Consider the following 20,470-nt stretch of genomic DNA (forward strand, 5'->3'; position numbering starts at 1 on the left):
TGATATATCCAGCTATAAAAGATAAGAGCTCTGTTGCGAGGCTTCATTCAAAGGAACTAAAAGCTTTTCTTAGTACATGCATACTTCATTAACAACCCAAATGCCCATTCATGTCTTCAAAATGAGATTTGCATGTTGGCAATGTGCTCTGGTATGTGCAATCTCATTCTGTCATAATACAGAAAAGAAATGGTAGTCACAATATACAATATCAGTTTTTGTGATACTAAACTGTATGTAGCAACTTTTCTGTTGTATGCTGTGTTATCTTCAGAAGCCAACTTTTACCTTTACTAACTGTATGAGTGAAAGGCACAAACTTATTCCAGTTGCTGCCTAAACATTCTATTCCAACACATACAAAAGTATAAGGGGTGTTTTACCTATTACATTCTATTATCCCAAATGTTTATGCCATTTGCACTTGGGTTAGCCCCATAAACCTATTAAACAACTTAAAACTGGGGCCAATTACAAAGACAAAGTAAAATGATCATTTGGTAACTAATGCATATTTGCATTCATAGATGGTGGCACCAATATGCATTTTTTCCCCAGAAGAGACAGATGCTATAATGTCACAGCATTTGGCTTCTGTGATGTGGTAGTGGTTGGAAACTCTCTTCTGCAGGTGACAGAGGCATCCATCTGTCAACTTGACCTGTTGTCTTGGGCGATCTGCTGCTTGTCCAGAGCCTGGATGTCACAGAAGGAACACCAAGATTTATCTGTCCCCATGACTACTACCCCAAGCTGCTCATCCATGTGGGCACCAATGATACTGTCGGAGTGACCCTGAGCAGATCAAAAGTGACTACAGGGCTCTAGGTGTAAGGGTGAAGGGGACAAGGGCTCAGGTGGTGCTCTCCTCAATCCTTCCAGACAAGGAAAAGGGCCTGGACAGGAGTAGAGGCATCCTGCAAATCAATGCATGGCTTCACAGATGGTGTCACCAGTAGGATTCTGGCTTTTTCAACCACGGAATGTTGTTTCAAGAAGAAGGATTGTTAGGATGAGATGGGATCCACATGCTGAATAGACCTCACTAACGTAGTGAGGAGGGCTTTAAACTAGATTTGCCTGGGGATGAAGACCAAAGTCCTGAGGTAGGAGGGGAAGTGGGTGACCTGGAAGAAGCACAAATATGAGGGAGTAACAAAGAAGGCCTTTGCATTCTTCCTGAGAAAGTAGGGCAATTGACTAGTTACTTCAAGTGTTTGTACACAAAAGCACAAAGTCCTGAAAACAAGCAGGAAGTCCTTGCATAGTCACAGAACTATGACACAATTGGAATAATAGACACTTGGTGGAATAGCTCACATGACTGGTGCACTGTTATGTGCATAACTACTTAGGAAGTTTAGGCAGGGGAGAAGAGGAGGAGTTGCACTTTATTGTAAAAAAGCTGTATGATTGCTCATAGCTCGAGTATGAAACTGGAGTTGCAGCTAGCAACAGACATGAAGGTTAACAAGAAGGGTTTCTACAAGTATGTCAGCAACAAGAAGAAGGTCAGGGAAAGTGTGGGTTCCTTACTGAATGGGGGAGACAGCCTGGTGACAGATCATGTGGAAAAAGTACTCAATGCCTTTTTCACTTCAGTCTTCACAGGCAAGGTCAGCTCCTAGACCACTGTACCTGGCAGCAGTTCAGGGAAGAGGGGAGCAGCTGACAGTGGCAAAAGAACAGGTTAGGAACTATTTAGAAGAGCTGCACATGTATAAGTCCATGCGTCAAGATATAATGCACCTGAGGGAGATGGCCAATGTGATTATAGAGCCACTGGAAATCTTTGGAAACTCATAGTGATTGGGAGAGGTTCTGTATGATTGGAAAAGGGCAAATATAGTGCTCAACTTCAATAAAGGGAAGAAGAAGGATCCAGGGAACTACAGACTGGTCAGACTCACCTCAGTACCTGGAAAAATCATGAACCAGGTCCTTGAGGAACCCATTTCTAAGCACTGGAGGATTAGGTGATTAGAAACTGTCAGCACGGATTCACCAAGAGCAAGTGATGTCTGACCAACCTGATTGCCTTCTATGATGAGAGGACTGGCTTCGTGGATGTGAGTGGAGCAGTGGACATGATATACCTTGACTTTAGCAAGGCTTTTGATATGGTCTCCCACAAGATTCTTGTAAGCAAGCTAAGGAAGTATGGCTTGTATGAATAGATTATCAAGGTGGATAGAAAACTGGCTGGATTGTCAGGCTTAAAGGGTAGTAATCAATGGCTTGATGTCTAGTTGGCACCCAGTGTCAAGTGGAGTACCCCAGAAGTCAGTCCTAGGACTAGTTTTATTCTGTATCTTCATCAATGATCTGGAACATGGGATGGAGTGCACCTTCAACAAGTTTGTGAATTACACTAAACTGGAGGCAGTAGTAGATATGCTGGAGGATAGGGTTAGGAGTCAGAGAGACCTGAACAAACTGGAGGATTGGGCCAAAAAGAAATCTCATGAGATTCAATAAGGGATAGAACAATCCCATATGTGGTACAGGTGGGGGGCTGACTGGCTAAGCAGCAGCTCTGCAGAAACAGACCTGGGGTTTACAGTAGAAAACAAGCTCAATATGAGCCAAAAGTGTGCCCTTGTTGCAAAGAAGGCTAACAGCATACTGGGCTACATTAGTAGGAGCACTGATAGCAGATTGAGAGAACTGATCGTTCACCTCTATTCAGCACTGGTGAGGTCACATCTAAAGTACTGTGTCCAGTTTTGAGCCCACTGCTACAGAAAGGATGTGGACAAATTGGAGGCAGTTCAGCAGAGGGCAACAAAAATGGTGAGGTGGCTGAAGCACATGAGGGAGAGACTGAGGGAACTGGGTTTATTTAGTCTGGAAAAGAGAAGACCAAGATGGGATTTAAAGGTGGTTTCAAGGAGGATGGAGCTAGACTGTTCTCAGTGGCAGCAGATGACAGGATAAGGAGCAATGGTCTCAAATTGCAGCAAGAGAAGTTTAGGTTAGATATTAGGAAAAAACTCTCTCACTAGGAAGGTAGTAAAGCACTGGAACAGGTTACTCAGGGAGACTGTGGAATCTCTATCCTTGGAAATTTTTAAGACCCAGGTAGACAAAGTCTTGGCTGGGATCAGTGGGATGATGTAGTTGGGTATGGTCCTGCTTTGATCAGCGGTTAGACTAGATGACCTCCTGAGGTCCCTTCTAACCTAATTTTTTATGATTCTATGATTCCAAGTCAGCACTTCACATAAAGCAGTTGTGTTGCTCCAGCACATTAATGGTGTGTAGAGGGGGAAATGAAGTATATGAGAAGCAGCAGCACTTCATATCAAGCAAACTGGACAAACTGCACCTATATGATGAAGGACAGGTGTTCTCTAGCCTAGCAATAAATATGAAGATACAGTGAATGACAACAAAAGTGCTAAGTCATATGTACTCAAAGGCAACATTTATATTTCTGCTCTCATTCTCCAGTGGTTCTCAAATTTCAAATGCAAAAGCTGGAAAACCCACATAGGAGGAATAACATAATTCCTCAAAGGAGAAAAATACTCAAAGGAAAAAATGAAGTTGAAATAATTCATCATCTAAAAATACTTAACATAAAACCTGTAAGGAATGAAATGGAGTTGTCTCAGAGCAGTATACATGGTGCCCCATCCTATAAAGTCTTTCATATATACTTATCTTTAAATCCACTGACTGGTGAATTCAAGCAATTGCTTAACTTTATGAGCTTATGTAAAGGCCTTAATCTGCTAGAAAATATACACAAAAAGTGACAGGTAGGAGAGTATAAAACAGCAGACTGATGTCCTAGCAATGTTTGATGACTATAAAAAAAGTCCGACAATCACTAAAAATAAAACATAATAAAGTTATTGGTTCCACTTAGATTTTGCTCAAACAGAAGTTTATTTAAAGTACAGCAATAGCCATCTCTCTGTATCCATAACAAAATGTTATTTGCTAAGAGATGAATGTGGCACTGGCATGGTTCAACAGCAAATTCACACTTGCTACAGTAACTCAGGAATTCACTGGATTTTCTGATCAGTATAACACTTGTTACAGCTCTGCAGTGCTTACCAACTACTTTCTTCACAATATAATATGAAGTTCTAATCATGGAGAAGTTTCCTTTCCACCCAGCAAATAATCTATGCAAAGCAACACCTGACATTTCAAGGAACTATACACTTTTCTGTAAAGAACAATGATCACCTAGAGTCAGTACCCCCTAACTCTTATCCTGCAAATCTGTTCAAGTGCAAGATCCTGTTCCTACAAATACTGAGTGAAATAAAGAGTTCCTCCATCTCTCAAAAGACTGTCACTGAAGCTCAAGATGCTCAGCAACTTACAGGAAGGGGTCTTTGGTTGAGGGGAGGGAGGGAACAGGGGGAAATTTCCATCCATGGCATAACATACATAGAAAACTTGGGATAAAAAGCCTTCTGCAGGTATATTGTAAGCTACAATCATAACCTGTTAAAGAACACACACAACAAAAGCACTACAGTATATTCCAAAATCAAACCCACAAAACACCTGCTCAACACAAAAGTGCTGGGAAGAACTTATGTAAGGACTCATTTTGAGGCCTAACAATAACACACAAACTCCTTCAGTCAAACAATATGTCCAGAGTCAATAATATCAAGAAAACACTGCTCCAGAAAGGAGGCTAAGCACATGACAGACCAAGATGTAGGCCCGGAAGGACCTGCAAGTAAGCTTGCTAATGTCAATCTTCCTCTAAGTGACGATGCCATAGCCTGTGACTGCTGTCAGTACATAAGGAATGAGCGGGATAATGCTCAAAGCTTTAAAAAACCACTGCTGAGCATTTTTAAGTAATCCACAAGCTATTTTTTAAATTAATGTTTATGTTTTCCTATCTTTTATAAAGCAAGGCAAAATGTTCCTCAACCTAAGCCCAAAAGAAGCAGTACAGTTAAAAAACCAAGAACAAAACAGGAATGCCAAATTTGATTTGGCTAGATAAAATTGTGGGACATCTAAGAAATGTACCAGCAAAATTGGAAGGGCAACTGTGCTTTCACTTTAATACTCCAACTTGCCTTGAGTATTAATTACTGCCTGGCATAAAATAAATATTAAGAAAGCATAGCGCTGCTTAACTTTCTGTCTCCTGCAGTACCATCTTTTAGCTTGTTTTCCAGGGACCAAACAGTTGTCCTCTTCTTCTAAAAAGACCTGAATTTCAAATGTAAAAAAACCCACCACTCATAAGCAGAAACGCATGCTGTGGCAAATAAATTTTTCAGACTGTCTTGATGCATCATGAAGAAACAAAGAAAATAATAATAAAAAAGATGCAATCCCCTTTTTCTAAGACTGCTGCTCCTAGGATGGGAAGTCCAAATTTTGCCTGTTTTCAAAACTGATATCATGGAGGAAATCAATTTTTAATTCTTTAAACAAACTAAAAATACAGAAATGAGTCTACTATAATTTTAACACTTTGAGGTCAGGAAACAGCAAACACCTGAAAAGAGAGAGCATGCATGTGAGTGTGCATGTGCTTTCTAGTGGTCTAACAGTACAGTGGGATACAATTTGTTTCTGAAATCAGAATGATGGTCATGAGTAGCTCTCATTTTGAAACTACTGGGGATAAGATTAGTCAGGCCCTGAGGAATGGAAATGTCTCATTATTTTTTGCAGAAAACTATCTGACCAATAAAAAGGGCAGCACCACTGGACCCAAGAAAATGCCTTTATCTTTCAAGGATGGACAATATAACATAAATCCCAACTCTAAAGTAAGTAAAAGGAGAGAATAGAAACTAAGATCAGGAGAGATCACCACTCCAAAAATTAGTTGCAGACAGTAAAAAAACAGTCAGAGGAATCCTTACAGTCACACCCACAGAATATGGGCTGGACTATGAAAGAAGCCTGAAAGAACTGTTAATGTTAAATGGCATACACCAGTTTTCCCACTCCATAAACAGGCAACAAAACTCAATTATGAAAAACTAGATTTTTTTCAACATGCTTGTAATAAATATTCGACATGGTAGCATTTTAGACCTTTGTAGGGGGGAGTTTCCTTGAGTCATGAGAAAGAGTGATGCCATGGCAAGGCATAGTGCTCCATTATTTGCAAAAGGAAAAAAAAGAGTATTTGATAGCCACAGTGGTCAGTTTGTGGAGTTCTCCATTTGCACCTTATTCATTTAGCCCTTGTGATACCTACTTTTACATGAACCAAATCTAGAAATTAAATGCTTTAAATACTGATACTTCTGTTAGTCAGATTTACTTGATTCAATTTGTTTTGAGGGAGATTCTCTAAATAATTTTTTAGGGGGGAAAAAAAGAAGATACATGTAGCTGGCATCATCTAGGAATCAGCTATATCAGTTAATCTACCCTAAATTTTTGGATGGCATAATGCTACAGTTGCATGTTATGATGCTGATACCCATTTGGGATTTTTTCCTTTTAAATTTCAAAAGGGCACTCGGGTACCTGCCTGATATACAGTAAGTCCTTTTATATGCCCTATTTATCTTCAAATTTATCTATTTATGTCAGACAAGAGAACATATGAGCGCAGCAGCTGTTACTATAGCAATGAAACTCAAATGATTTCAAGAGAGGACAAAAATTCACCATTGAAAGATGTTCAGTTCAGTAGTTAGATGATTTAGAAGACAGAACATTAGCCTTTCAATTCCAGGTCCTGGCTCAAAGTTTGTGCTTATGGAGAAATGAAATTGGCAATTCCAACTTGTTCCCCAAAGAGTCATAAGAGCCACACAGCCAATACCCTATAATTCAGAACAATCTGGCATATTTGAAATCTCTTGTAGGAAGCAGTGCAGACATTGTCAGATAAACTCAGCATCTCACAGCTCAAGGGAGGTGCTGTCCCCTGGGTAAGGATTGTGGCTGAGAAAAAGGTAGAGAAAGAATGTAACTGTGTTTTGGGGGAAGGGGAGAGAGATGTTGTACTTTGATTAAGAAACAGGAATTCAGTGTCTAATACCGCAAGCTCTTTAACTTTGCAAACAAAAAGATTTACCTAATATCTAAAAGATTAGATGAATCAATAGGAGCAAATAGGAGTGGCTTTTTGATGTACAGTTTGTCACTGATTTAACTGAAGCTGCAAATTTCATAAGGTTGTTTTCTACCAGACCCACCAAATTCTTTAATCTTCCTAGCCCCTTAATGTTTCATATTCTTTCAGTAATAGTCTCCACTGACACAATCCTGGAATCTCATTGCCTTACACACTACATGGGTGCCTTGATAGTAGCAGAACTGTTTAAAGCATGCTATCTTTAAGAGTCAGAAATGCCCAGAGTAAGTCTTTTCCCCTCTTCACGTACAAATAATAATGGATCCTACCTATAAGCATTATTACACTGAAACAGACTGCCCATAATAATCATTTAGAAAGCATTTAAAGCGTTAAAGAGGAGAGATTGGCTTCATTTACCTGCTAGGGAGCCAGGTCTCTGTAGGGTAGCAGTGGCATACAGTTCCTGGGAATGCTTGCTGTACTGATCTGAAGTATGGACCAGCCGTTTTGTAGGAGACAGAGTAGCATAAGTGCCAATGGTGGAGCTTAGCTGATGTATAGGAGAAGAGGAAATATTTGACTGTATGGTGGGTGGAGAGGTCACACGAATTGGGGACGGAGAAAGTCCAGCTGAAGACACAACGATATTGATTGGCGAGCTGGTGCTGTAAGACTTGGCTAAGCGGCTTGGAGACTGCTTGGGAGAGGAAACCCGCTGTGTGGTGCTGTATCCAGCGCTCTCCGATGCTGATCCCACCCGCTGGAGCTTGGTTGGAGAGCCCACCTGCTGCATGGACAGTGGAGAGCTCACTCTCTGGGCTGGCAGAGTGGAGCTGGAGTAATAAAGTGTCGAAGAATGCTGGGAATCAGGCAAATGGAACGCACTCCCATGGCTTGGCACAAAGGACTCTCTTGACTGAGAGGCAGCATGCGATTGAGAGGGTTCAGATCCAGCTAAATGGGTTGCTCGACTAGTTGTGCCCTGTCATGAGGAAAGAAAACGGAGCCATCATAAGTGAGACACAGAGAAAAAAGAAAAACAAGAAAGGACTTTAACCCAGACTTACAAAATTTAACCCCTCTGCTATAGGGGAAAAAAAAAAAATCAATGCTACAAAAGATTTTAAGAAAAGAAAGAAAAAAGAAACCCATATCCCTTTTCAGACCTTAATAAGGTTTGAATCAAATGCCTTTAGGATTAAGCTACTAATATTCTTTAATCTGCTAAAACATTTTTATCCTTTAAAGGGATGGAGGGGGAAGAAAAGAGAAGAAAGGAACAGTTCAAATAGCAAATTCCAGACAGTAAAAAGTCCCCTTTACCTTGTAAGTTGGTATCTGGTTATATATCAAAATTATTATTCACAAATTTCTTGTGCTGAAATACTATGAAAGATTTCAAAGTTACGCCATCAGATCATTGCGATTGAAGATCTAAAATGACCAGTTCAAACTTTCATTGCAGAGACATTCCTTATGTTCGTTCATTTAAAAAAAAGTAAAATCAAGTTACTTTAAGGGATCATTTTAATTGAAAAACTTTCTTCATTGAAAAGCAGCTAATGTCTTTCCTGTGAGAAGAGACTAGATGAAGACAGCCCCCAGAATGTGCTGCTGCTGCCAGACAAGAGTTTTCTATTTGAAATAAGCAAATTAAAAAAAAAAGAGTCAATAAAAATAAGAATCAATTTTCAAATCAGACTCTTCCAGTTGCAAAGCATTCTTTCTTTCCAGTACCAAGAAATGCTGCAGTAGGAACCAAAGCTATCATCACACGAAAAAGAGTAGAAAATGACACCCTTCATAGTGTGTGAAAACCCAGCTCCACATCCTTTCCTTTCAGTTTGTCTCTCTCTCTCTCTCTCTCTCTCTTTTTTAAGAGCCCCCTGCAGCTGTGTCTTCAGACTGAAAGGCAGTTGCTTCTTATTTATTTACACGGCACAAAAGAAAAGGAGGGCAGGGGAGGAGCCGTAGAGGGGGTGGGCACTTTCCTTGAATCCCATCCAGAGAGAAATTTGCATTCGAATGAAAACAGTATATTGTCAGCCACTTCTGTGCAGGAGGTCTTAGATCTTCCTAGCAGCATGTAGTGCAGCACAAAGTTTTCCTTAAGTCTAGTAATTTAAAAAAGAGAGAGGGAGAAAATCCTCAGCAGATGCTCCCTATTAAAAATTTCAATTATGAGCCTGAGCCCCTTCTGGAACAACAGAAAATAGAATGCACACTCTTATCTCTGCACATAGACAGCATTCCAATTTTTATCAGGGATCTTAGGCTCAAGAGATCATTTGTGGCTGTTAATCTGGTAACATTAAAATCCTCTAATAACAGCACCCTGGAGTGAGAGATAGGAAAGCTCACTGTTGAAAGACAGTCTCTTGTTTCTGATACATTTTCTTCCACATACACCTTTTTTCTGATCAGGCAGAGGATTTATTTGAAACCTTTAGCACTGCTCCAAATCCTAGAAAATGACAACATCTAAAACATCATAGTCAAGGGTCCCTCCCTTCCCCTTTCAGTTCAGCATCTATTGAGGGGAAAAAGAAGGCCCTTAAAATACTGTAAATATCTTTATGTTTGCTTATGAAACAATCTTAATATTTTCTCTTGACTAATCTCCAAATGTATTGCTTTGTACTTGTACTTCATTTTTAGTAGGCTGTAAAGAGAGGGTTTTATTTGTTTTTTGCATTTGTTTGTTTCCTAAATAAGTTCCTCTGAAAGAAGCCTATTAATTACTGGTATAAAACTGTTGATCTTGACTCTATTAATTTCATTACATTCCTTCACAGATGGAGGCCCAGTGTACATGGAAAGAAATAACAGAACAAGGTACAAATGGCAAGTCACTAAAAACCTGTATTTTCTTTAAGTTACCTGATGGGGGAAGTTCTTACAGAGTTTTTACTTCTTTCTTGTATCTGAGGCTCTTCTAAATTAGTGTACTTTGTATAGTGTTGGGAAAATAGTCTAATGTGTTTTTCCCTAGATATTCATCCTATGAAAAATGCAAGAATATTATGATCTGCATCTTACAACTCAAGGGACTTTACAACATTGTGCTTCAAGAAGCTGGTGGATGTGAAAGCTAAAGTAATCCTGAGTTTGGAACATCAACTTAGTTTCATATTCGAAAAGTGCAAGTTCTGAACTGGTTGGAACTAGTGACAGCTTACAGAAATGCTACTCTCAATTCAGTTAACTATAGAAACTACACAGAAGTCAAACAAGATGCAACTAAACACCACTTTTTTGTTAACCACTCTGAAGTTATAATATTTTATGAACTGATGTAAGTAAAAACACCACAAAATTAAATACAGATCCTCAAATCTGTGCATCATTCTGGATGAACAGGCAATATCCTGGAATACTATTTTGAAGACTACTTAAAAGAATCAGGAATGTATGAACTCATCTAGGATAGAAAAGGTTTTGAAAAGATCAAGAGGCAACTATCTATGGCATCTCTTTACCAGATAACAAAGTCCAAACTACAACTGAATTTACAATGTTGATGAAAGAACCTAAATTTCATCTACAATTTTAAATTAGAGCTAATCATTCTTCAATGAATGCAAGTCTGCCAAGACAGGAGAAAACATGGTCATTCCAAATCTTGCATGGTCAAGAAGGACTTGACATAATTATTCTATTGAATTTTGAAGTTCATTCAATAGCCATTAAAAAGAGGATTCTAATTTTGGCATGGTAAATTAGGGGTAGAATAGTTTACTTTAATACTTTTTTTTTTTTTAAAGTTAAAAGTTTTTCTGCTAGTCTAAAGATCTCATGGGAATGTTCAGAATGCATCACGTACAATTTGTTTTCCTGAAATCAATTCAGGGTTGCCTACTATTCTAAATACATGGAGTAAAGCACCAAAGCTAACCCATATCCTTAATAAATCTCCAACAATGGGATCGAGTTCTGGTGTCAGCAACTTCAAGAACCACAGGGTGGTCTACTCTGGGGCAGAAGGGGCAGTGGAACACTGACGTGAAATGGTCCAACTGGAAGTTCAAACAGCAATCTGTTCCTTTAGGCCCCTTGTGAAACTGAGTACTGGATCTGCGTGAGGAGAAAGCACTTCTGGATGGTCAGACTGCAGTTGAACCTTTTCACTGGGCTAATAACTGAATGGAGGGCAGAGCTGCCTGAGCTGTGACTAATCCCGTTCTATATTAATTGTATTATGAGGTTCACTTTCTCCTAAACCATCACACTAAATCGCCATACACTAATGTCTTCTATTTCAAGATATATGGTGGGTTTGGAAAAAGAATCTACTTGGTATGTGCCCTTCACCCTTCTTCATGGGGTAGGACAGCTTTACATATTTCATACCTCATTCACCCACAATATTAAATTTTATGGAGGGAGGAGTATAATCATCATAGCTTTTTTTCTCGTTATCATCTTTATCACAGTAATTTTGTGACCGAACTGGTAATTTTTTACAAAGAATTTTTGAGACTAAGTCAATATGTTGTTGTATCCTCTTGCTTTAGTTTTGATATGTATGCGACATAGTGGGGGAAGAAGGAATCAAAAGGCATCTCTCCTGCATGAACAAAGAAGTAATCTAGCCTGATTTCTTGTGTGCACATGAAATAAAGCCGCTTTGAAATTCTGCCTCATTGTATATACTTAATGTTGACCCCTTCCTATCATCAATTTATGTTTTTTGCTTTCAGTAAAAAGCTCTGGGAGAAGATTAATAGAACTGTGAAAATTATCATTTTCTGTTCCATATTTAGAAGAGTAAAATTTGAATGGTCAACAGTGATATTGGCACAACAAAGCCAACAGAGCTTTGTAGCCACACAAATTCCTGAATATACTGATTTGGAGTCTGCCCACTAGATGTTCTGTGTATGTGCCTATCATTCTTGTCTGTTGTGTGCCTATCAAACACAGAAAAATCTGTTTTAATGCATGCAAACTGATTTTTCAGTCTCAGACCAGAATTTAAGACATTTTCTTTTAGAGAAAAAAGATCAAATAACAGCATCATGGGGTGGTCCTAGTGCTAGGCAAAACATAGTTGAAAGGGACAAAGAGCTGTGCAAATTATATTGTTGGAAATCTTGTTTGTCAAAAGTTTATTTTCAATGACAACTTTAGGTGAGTAACAGCTACAAACAAGACACATGAAGTCAACCTAAAATTAATAAAATATCAGCACCAGTATATTGCACATTAATAAAAGAACACTCATTTGTGGGGAGAACTGCTTAACAAAGGGCAGTCCCACAGAAAGCTGAGACAACAAAATTACATGAAAACTAAATGAACAGCAGGAACATGTTAACTGGTACACACCGTTACAGTGCAAATCTAGAACATAAGACAAATAGAAGATCATTTGGGTTTTCAAAAAAAGATCTAAAACCTGAAGCACAGGGGAAACACAACTTTCCAATAGATCTAAAGTGCTTTCAAACTGTACTCAACTGGAAAACAAAATAATGAATTGATTCTATTTCAAGAAAAAAAAATCATACTTGTCTTTATACTGCTGCTACAGTGAACCCTAAATCAATATTTTATACAAAATTCCATTCTCTACATTGTAAGTATCAAGATGTAAACCTTCATAAGGGTACCTGGTTGAATCGCATAATGATAAAACACATCACGCTACAACATCCCTTTGGTTCTTTGGGAATTAAATGAAGGTGTGATTTCAGATGTAACGCTAGGAGTTTACAGATAATATCCATCTTGTCAGTCATCCAGAACAAACTGCATTAGACACAATGTATTTATAAGGTCCCAGGTTCATTCTTATAGGGTACAAAGACAGATAAGCTGAGAACAACTGTTTATAAATGCCAGTGATTTCTACTGCATGTAAACAGTTATTATTGTACATATACAATATATATATTGTATATTAGGATACCATCCGCTAAATGCCTCAATCTGCCTGCACTGAGGTCTATAACAAGAGATATATAAATGCAGTCTATGTGGCTATCACAAGCCTCCCATTGCTTCCAATTAAGTCAGTGGCAAAACTACCATTCACTAGGCCTTAAATTGTCTATCAGATAGAGTAAGTTTGAAGAATCCCTAAAGACAAAAATACAAAGGAAAGGCCTGGTCGCATAAATCAGAGGTATTATCAGAAAGAAAAGCATTAGCACAAGTCAGATCAAGCCAAGCACAATCTTAGCAGGCAAAGGCACTCAGTTGGTCCCACAAGGTTGGATGTCTAGAGCCTGTGCATGTTGAACAAACAAAACAAAGCCCTTCCCTGGTTCTATTATCTCACCCATTCTATGCTGAACTGATTCAGAATTTTACCTAAAATCCAAGATTTTAAACAAACTCAACCTGGGAAGAAATTTAAAAAACATCTCTGTGCAAGACAGGACAAACCCTATGACAGATCGCTTCAATTCCCAAACATAATGTGCTCTTTCAAAAATGAACAGTAATATGAAGAGCAGCACCCCATATCAGATTTAAATAATCCAATGGGTTCCTTTATTCCACAGAACAAATAACCATAGACTTTTTAAAATTCCAGCTGAGACCTGTGGGTCAACTCTGCTTATTTTTCAACCAGTACAAGGTCTGCCTCACAAAATCAACAGAGATGGGACCTGTAAAGGGGTACCTAAGACAAGACCTAATACTGCATGCTTGAGTTATACCTTCTCCAGAAGCCATTAGAAACAGGAGGAAGGTCACAGGCTACATTTCAGAACTCAGCAAGTATAAAGCTCTGCTACACAGACTTAGAGTTCTGTGCATCTCTATTGTATTAGGCTTGTCTTCTTTGGGAGGAAAAGGGATCAGGAAGAGCAATCCATGCTAGATTTTCTCTTCTTCCTAAAGTAGTTTAGTTTTTAGTGCTATCTCAAATGGATTAGCTTTATTTTGGCATGTACAGATCTTGAGTCTACCCTTGTCCCATTTCCTAATGCTAGGTTTTAAAGAAACAAATGAAAGCAAGGTGGCAGCAGCTATTCTGGGCTTTTAAGGTCAGCATAAAGAAGATCCGCTATCAATTTTTTCATTCATCCAAACCAGTCTTGTGAATTGCTCTTTGTTGCTGAATGCCATATAAACGGTATATGGCAGTATTTGATCTGCTGCCTTTGTACAGTTAAAGAAAAGTCTCGTGCTCACATGTAAACTTTCAAATATATTGTCTATTATCCCGCCAGAGGTCATTGTGAAGTCACTGTTTTTAATATTGGTTTAATAGAAAAACAAGCAACCAACACCTGGTATGTAGATAATCCAAGTACGGAAAAAGGATACTTTAAGTAAGAACAAACTAGAGAACATCCTTAGCTTTACCTGCACAAGGCACTCCATTGGGAGATTTGCTTCCCTTATACATGCAGTTACTGGTAGGTCATCCTTTTGTAGAATGACCAAAAAAAAAAAAATCCTGGCTCAGCCATACGTAAAGGAAGGAGGAGACAAGAAACTTTTAGGAAATACCATTCTGCTGGATCACACTGACTTTTAAACCTAATGTCTTCTACTTTTTAAATGTTTTTTGAAGGTTTTCAAGTACCCATTCATGTGCCAGAAGGTTCAGTCCCAAGGCATTAATGGTTTGGAAAGACATGCAAGAGAAACCCCCTGCTGTTGTCTGAGCTTCAGCAAAGGAAGCAGGATTGGAAAGTGGTAAAAATAGCCTTACTCGGAAATGTAAACCATAGGTACTTTCCTTAAATATCATCAGATCTGTGACAAACCACTAGCCCTAGTCAAGACAGCTCCCATTCTAATTGAGCCTCTGATGTTCACAATCCCAAGTTATGCTAATTGGCGCTTGGTATTTATGTACTCCTATGCAAAATTCCCATGATGTTCAATGTCATCAATATCTTTTTAGGAATTAAGAGCCATGGCAATCTTAGACTCTAAGATACTTTTGACAAAATAAACCATCAGTGATAAATATAGGAAGCACTAAGATGCGAAAACAACGCAGTTTGGGGAACCTGTTGAACAGGGAAACTGGAATAATATGCAGACAGTGGCACAGCTTCTGCTTCAAGATCTGTTATCTTCTAAACACTTCCAGAATTTAAGCTTAATGTTTTAAAAAAATACAACATACAGTCAATACTCTATGATCTGCAATGACGTACTTCAAGTTCTCAAAGCTGCTAGCACTTCCATATAGAACTTTCAAAGATAACTAGTTGCAATGAATTTTCTTTAAAAATTTTCAAAAATCATAACCATGGCCACAGCTAATGCTGACCTCAGAACTTTTTACATATTTTCCCCGTATACTCTTGATGGTGGTCAAGAAGAGTCATATTTCTTACATGCAGGTATCAGAGGAAATGCATATGAGGCATAATGTCTGTGGATTATCTTGAAAAACCAGAAGTGACAGCAAAGTTGTGCCTACACAGGAAAGCTTCTGACTCCTCCAAAACATTCAAAAGTCTTTATTTTCCATCATGAGATTTACTGGCCTCATACAGCATCCCAGGACATGCTCTCACTTCACCTGCCTTTTCTCCTCCTTTACTTTTTGTTTTAAACATCTTTGAGTGTTATTTGTTTGGCATTTTAGAAATGGGCCCTATAAAGTTTTTAAGTATCTTTTCATTTGCTTTTTTACTATTGGTTGATGCCCTTAGAAGGATGACACAGCATAATAGGCTTTATATAGTCTTATTCTTTTTCAATATATTTTTTAAGTTGTGTACCAAGAAAAGGATATGCAGTGGTTACAGACAATATCCTTCAACATATAAAATCCATAGGCATATATACATATACTATATAGCCTGAGGTAATAGAAGGAGGAAGCTTGTTTTTCTTACCATTTTTACTTGTTTATCGATACCATAGTAAAGCGACCAAAACGCTGGCTTGCATCCATAGATGCTTCTCGAGCAAATCCCGGGACGTCATTCTCCCCTTGTACTTGGCCTTGGTGAGGCGGCAGGTGGAGTACTGCGTCCAGTTTTGGGCTCCACAATTCAAAAAGGATGTGGAGAAGCTTGAGATAGTCCAGAGGAGAGCCACGCGCATGATCAGAGGTCAGGAAAACAGATCTTACGATGACAGGCTGAGAGCCATGGGACTCTTTAGCCTGGAAAAGCGTAGGCTCAGGGGTGATCTGATGGCCACCTATAAGTTTATCAGGGGTGACCACCAGGATCTGGGGGAACGTTTGTTCACCAGAGCGCCCCAAGGGATGACGAGGTCGAACGGTCACAAACTCCTGCAAGACCGTTTCAGGCTGGACATAAGGAAGAATTTCTTTACTGTCCGAGCCCCCAAGGTCTGGAACAGTCTGCCAGCGGAGGTGGTTCAAGCACCTACATTGAACACCTTCAAGAGTAAATTGGATGCTTATCTTGCTGGGATCCTATGACCCCAGCTGACTTCCTGCCTTTTGGGCAGGGGGCTGGACTTGATGATCTCCCGAGGTCCCTTCCAGCCCTAATGTCTATGAAAGAAAACAATATCCTACCATGACTTTAGCCAGAAAGACTGAATTTAATCCTGCCTAAAATTTGTTTGGGAAAACTGCTGTCTAAAAGGCTAGACACAAAAAGAAGCTGGAACAAGTCTGATGTTTTACACAACCAAGTCCTTCAGTACCCATTCACAAGGATACTGGTGGATCAAATTACTATCAAGTAGAGACTAATCTGCAGTACATATTAAATATCTGGATGTTGGTTGCCTCACTACCATTGCAGGAGTTTCTTTTTTCTTTCTTGGATACCTGTGATAGAGTCCAAGGCTTGGGAAGCAGAACAGGCTGAACCAATTCAGTTAAGTTCAGAAATAACCTGGACTGTCTAATAAAACTGAAATGGAACCAAAACCTATTGTTAAATTTGATTTGCAAAGAATATTGGTAAGCAATGAGGCTTGTGCATCCCTGTCTGAACCAAGCCTCCAAATCTTTTGAAATATATGCATGATTTACCTGAAAAATGGGAGATTTGTATTTGTAATATATTTGATTAGGGAAGAGTAAACCTGATCAAGCCCTTCAATGATCTGAATGCATGAAATCACACTTCTGCGCTTGACTATACATTTTCTCTCTGTTGAATTGTGCACCACTTTCAAACTTTTGATTGTCCACATCATCCAATTTTAGTTTTGGCTCCTTTCCATTGACAGCTTTCCCAAGTAACAGGTACTGATATCAATGAGGTTGTAGCAAGGCTACAATTTAGCTATAACAAATGTTATTTTACTAACCATTTGTCCAGAACTGGCTGTTAGTTCATCAATATTCAAAGAAGGCATAAAACATACAAAACAACAGGTATAATGACACAATGTGATTCTGACCTGTAACTAGGACTCTTGGTCACTACAGGAAATAAATAATGACTCCTAAACATTAACGAGTAACTATTATATACGATGCTAAAAGTTAATCACCAAAATCTATATTTAAGTGGGTAAATAAAAATGGCCTGTAATACCTTCTTTAAATCAGCATTATTTTATTACTCTGAAAGGCACAGCAGTTTCAGATTTACAAGCTAAGGTGCTGGCTAAATTCTGCTACAGAAATCATAATGACCAAAAGAACGAGAAAAAAAAGTGTTTACTAGGATTCATTAAGTCACTAAAGCATAGAATAAATTTACATTCCCAAAGCATCTTTCAGCAATGTGTTGTGTAAAAGAACTCGGCTACTTCTCAAACATACCTGGCTGTAGCTCTGAATGGCAGCTCGGGCTTGACTGCTGCGGGCAGGGAGCTGTGATGCCGCTGTTTCACCCAGGGCAAGGGTCTGGTTGCTATGGTAGCTGGCTGAATACTGGAAAGACCCTTCAGGTTTGGAATTGAGCTGAAGTGCACTCTGGGATAGAAGGCTGGGCCCTGCATTGAAAGGATTTTGGAGCAGTCAGAGAGAGTTCTCAGTGAAGGAGAAAGAGCATGTATTATTTATCAAGAGTTGCTTGGAATGATCAAATGCATGTGACTTCAGCTTTCTACATTTTGACTTTTCAGAAATAAAATGAGGTCACATAATTTAAAGTGCCACTTTAACACTTACACATCACCATTTTGGTGTTCTCAAACCATGCACAACAGTTTTAAAGTAACAAATTGTTTTATTCTGCTAAATAAAACAAAGTGATTAAATAAAACGAACTGCAGTATTTGATGCAGGAGTCTGGTGTTTCTGTATGATCCATACTTAAAATCTGTTTTCAATTATTTCTTTTATAGATACTTTATTTTATTTCCATAATCAAATCTAGTTGATCAGTAACCAAGATGTTGAAAAATCCTTCCCTGGACCCTCAGTACATTAAATCTATTGATCACTGACAATTTATACCATATACATAGTGAAGTAATTCTCTGGTGCCTGTAGGGAAGACAGCCACTAAAATATTAATAGCTCCTCTCATCATGTAGAACTTATCCTGATTTCATTGAATCTCTGATGACTGTTTTGTCAGCTTATCTTATCTTTTTCCTTGCAATAATACACAGTAGGAGCACAAAGTGAAGGTAGTGTGCTTAAACTGAAACTACCAGAGTGAAAGGTATTGAGCATGGTGGGAACCTTAATAATACTACTTTCCCCTAATAATGCTGTTGTTTTGTGAAACTGAAACATAGTATAATATTCATTAGGTTTATGTATAAATAATTTAGCACATATGTGTGTGTGCACGCGCACATATGTGTATCCTAATTTTAGGATTTAGAACAGGTGCATGACTAGGAAAAGCCCAGAGAACAACTCTAACAAATTTCCCATATTGCCCTGCCATGTATCTCAACCTTGACCTTGATGAGGATGAGAAAGTAGTTCATTTTCTATTCCTATCACACACACACGGAACACATTATGACATTATTAAAAATACAAAGTCAAACACTCAAAAGGTAGGAGATGCCTGAATTAATTGTATCATAATTAGAATTAATGTGTCATAATGCCTTCACACAAGGGACCAAATAGGAGATCTTTAATCTGTTATTTCCTAAGTTTTGAGTGCTTGACTTTGCAAGTCATCATCATTTGATCTTCTTGGTGCAATTTCCTAGGTTTTAAAATAAACAAACTGGAGGGAAAATCCATCACGTAACACCTACACAAGATGCTGACCACAGAGTCTCCCACTTATCCTGGTTCTAGTCACAGCCTCCTCCCTTTCATTTCCAAGTTCCAGTCTCCCTGCTCAGCCAGTTTCTCTCACTAAACCTTCCTGCCTACAACTTTTAATTTCATTCCTCTCTCTTCACCTGACTTTTGCTTCCTCTGCATTTAAACTGGACAGCTTCCTCCTCCACTTTGCCAAGGCCCAACATGGGAAGCACTGAGACCCTGAGGGCAACAAGCGTCTTACTCTCAGTTTCAGGTCAGCCTCCACACTGGCTCAGAGAACACATTATATTGAAATCTCTAGCTTTGTCCCCATAGTCCTGGGCTAGAACATGCTCAACAGCACTGTGGAGATGGGGTATATACATACTCAGGTCAACATCTAGAGTTATGAAAATCTTAGGTAAGCTCAGTGAGGTCAAAACCTTTGGAGATTTTAGCTGCTGAAATCATATTAATCTTTACTGAGAATGTGTTAATTAGTCTTTAAAAGACTTATAAAACTCAGCCTAATTTCCCTGCCTCTTTTTCAAAATGGGCTTAACCATTTTGGGTGCAATTTTCTAAAATATCTGAGGCAGAAACAAGTCATGTAAAATTTCAACCCAAACTGCTGCAGGCCACAAAATTACAAGGTCTTATAACGGAAAGCATTGAGCAAATTTAATTACAGTCAGAGCTAGTGGCAAAACTTATGTTAAAAGCTAAGTATAAATATAATTTATAGTGAAAAGTTAAACATTTATCAATAAGGAAATTCCTGTTCCCATTCAAAGGCCTCTGGCAGAACACTTAACCTCCCTAGACATTGCTGACCCCAGGGTAGCTTTTATTAGACATTAACCATTAAAAACCAATTTGAATGGGAAACAGTGGAAATCATCCACAGACTGGACTGATCAAAGCTTGGACACTCATCTGCAAACTGCCACATTTTAGACAACTTCAAACTTTTCTTACTAGGCCTATAATTTAAACTAATACTCTTAAAGAACAGGCTTCCTATTTAGTATACAACAAATAAAAGCAATGGCCTATATTCCTGCAATCAATTTGATCAAATCTGTTGCTGGAAGAAGTGGTGAAGGCACTTTTCTTTGGTGGTCTACAGCTTTAGACCTTTATAGAATTATACCATTGAAGAATTATACATGTATAATAAATGACACCCCTTTAGAGTTAGGGGCCCACACACAGTGCAAAATGCGGTTTCACTGGTGTGTGTTTACGAGCTGAAAAATTTTAAATGGACAACCTCTGCAAAGCTCTGTATAACAGCCTACTAATTCTACCTGAATTAAACCTAAGTTCTGGTTACCCACAGGAAAAATTCAACA

At 38.7% G+C, this 20,470-nt stretch overlaps 1 protein-coding gene across 6 annotated transcripts in view; it reads right to left on the reverse strand.

The window, feature by feature from the left end:
* The window catches only part of CTNND2 (catenin delta 2), a 936,097-nt gene that overhangs the window by 467,203 nt on the left and 448,424 nt on the right, over positions 1-20,470 (reverse strand). For all 6 annotated transcript variants that reach the window (XM_019541636.1, XM_019541627.1, XM_019541621.1 and 3 more), the window contains exons 5-6: positions 17,718-17,890; positions 7,457-8,021 (exon numbers count right to left, since the gene is read on the reverse strand). In XM_019541636.1, coding sequence (XP_019397181.1) covers positions 7,457-8,021; positions 17,718-17,890 — 738 coding nt within the window. The remainder of the gene's footprint in view (positions 1-7,456; positions 8,022-17,717; positions 17,891-20,470) is intronic.

This window comes from Crocodylus porosus, unplaced genomic scaffold (genome assembly GCF_001723895.1).
Source record: "Crocodylus porosus isolate Cpor-Errol unplaced genomic scaffold, CroPor_comp1, whole genome shotgun sequence".
Classification (NCBI taxonomy): domain Eukaryota; kingdom Metazoa; phylum Chordata; order Crocodylia; family Crocodylidae; genus Crocodylus; species Crocodylus porosus.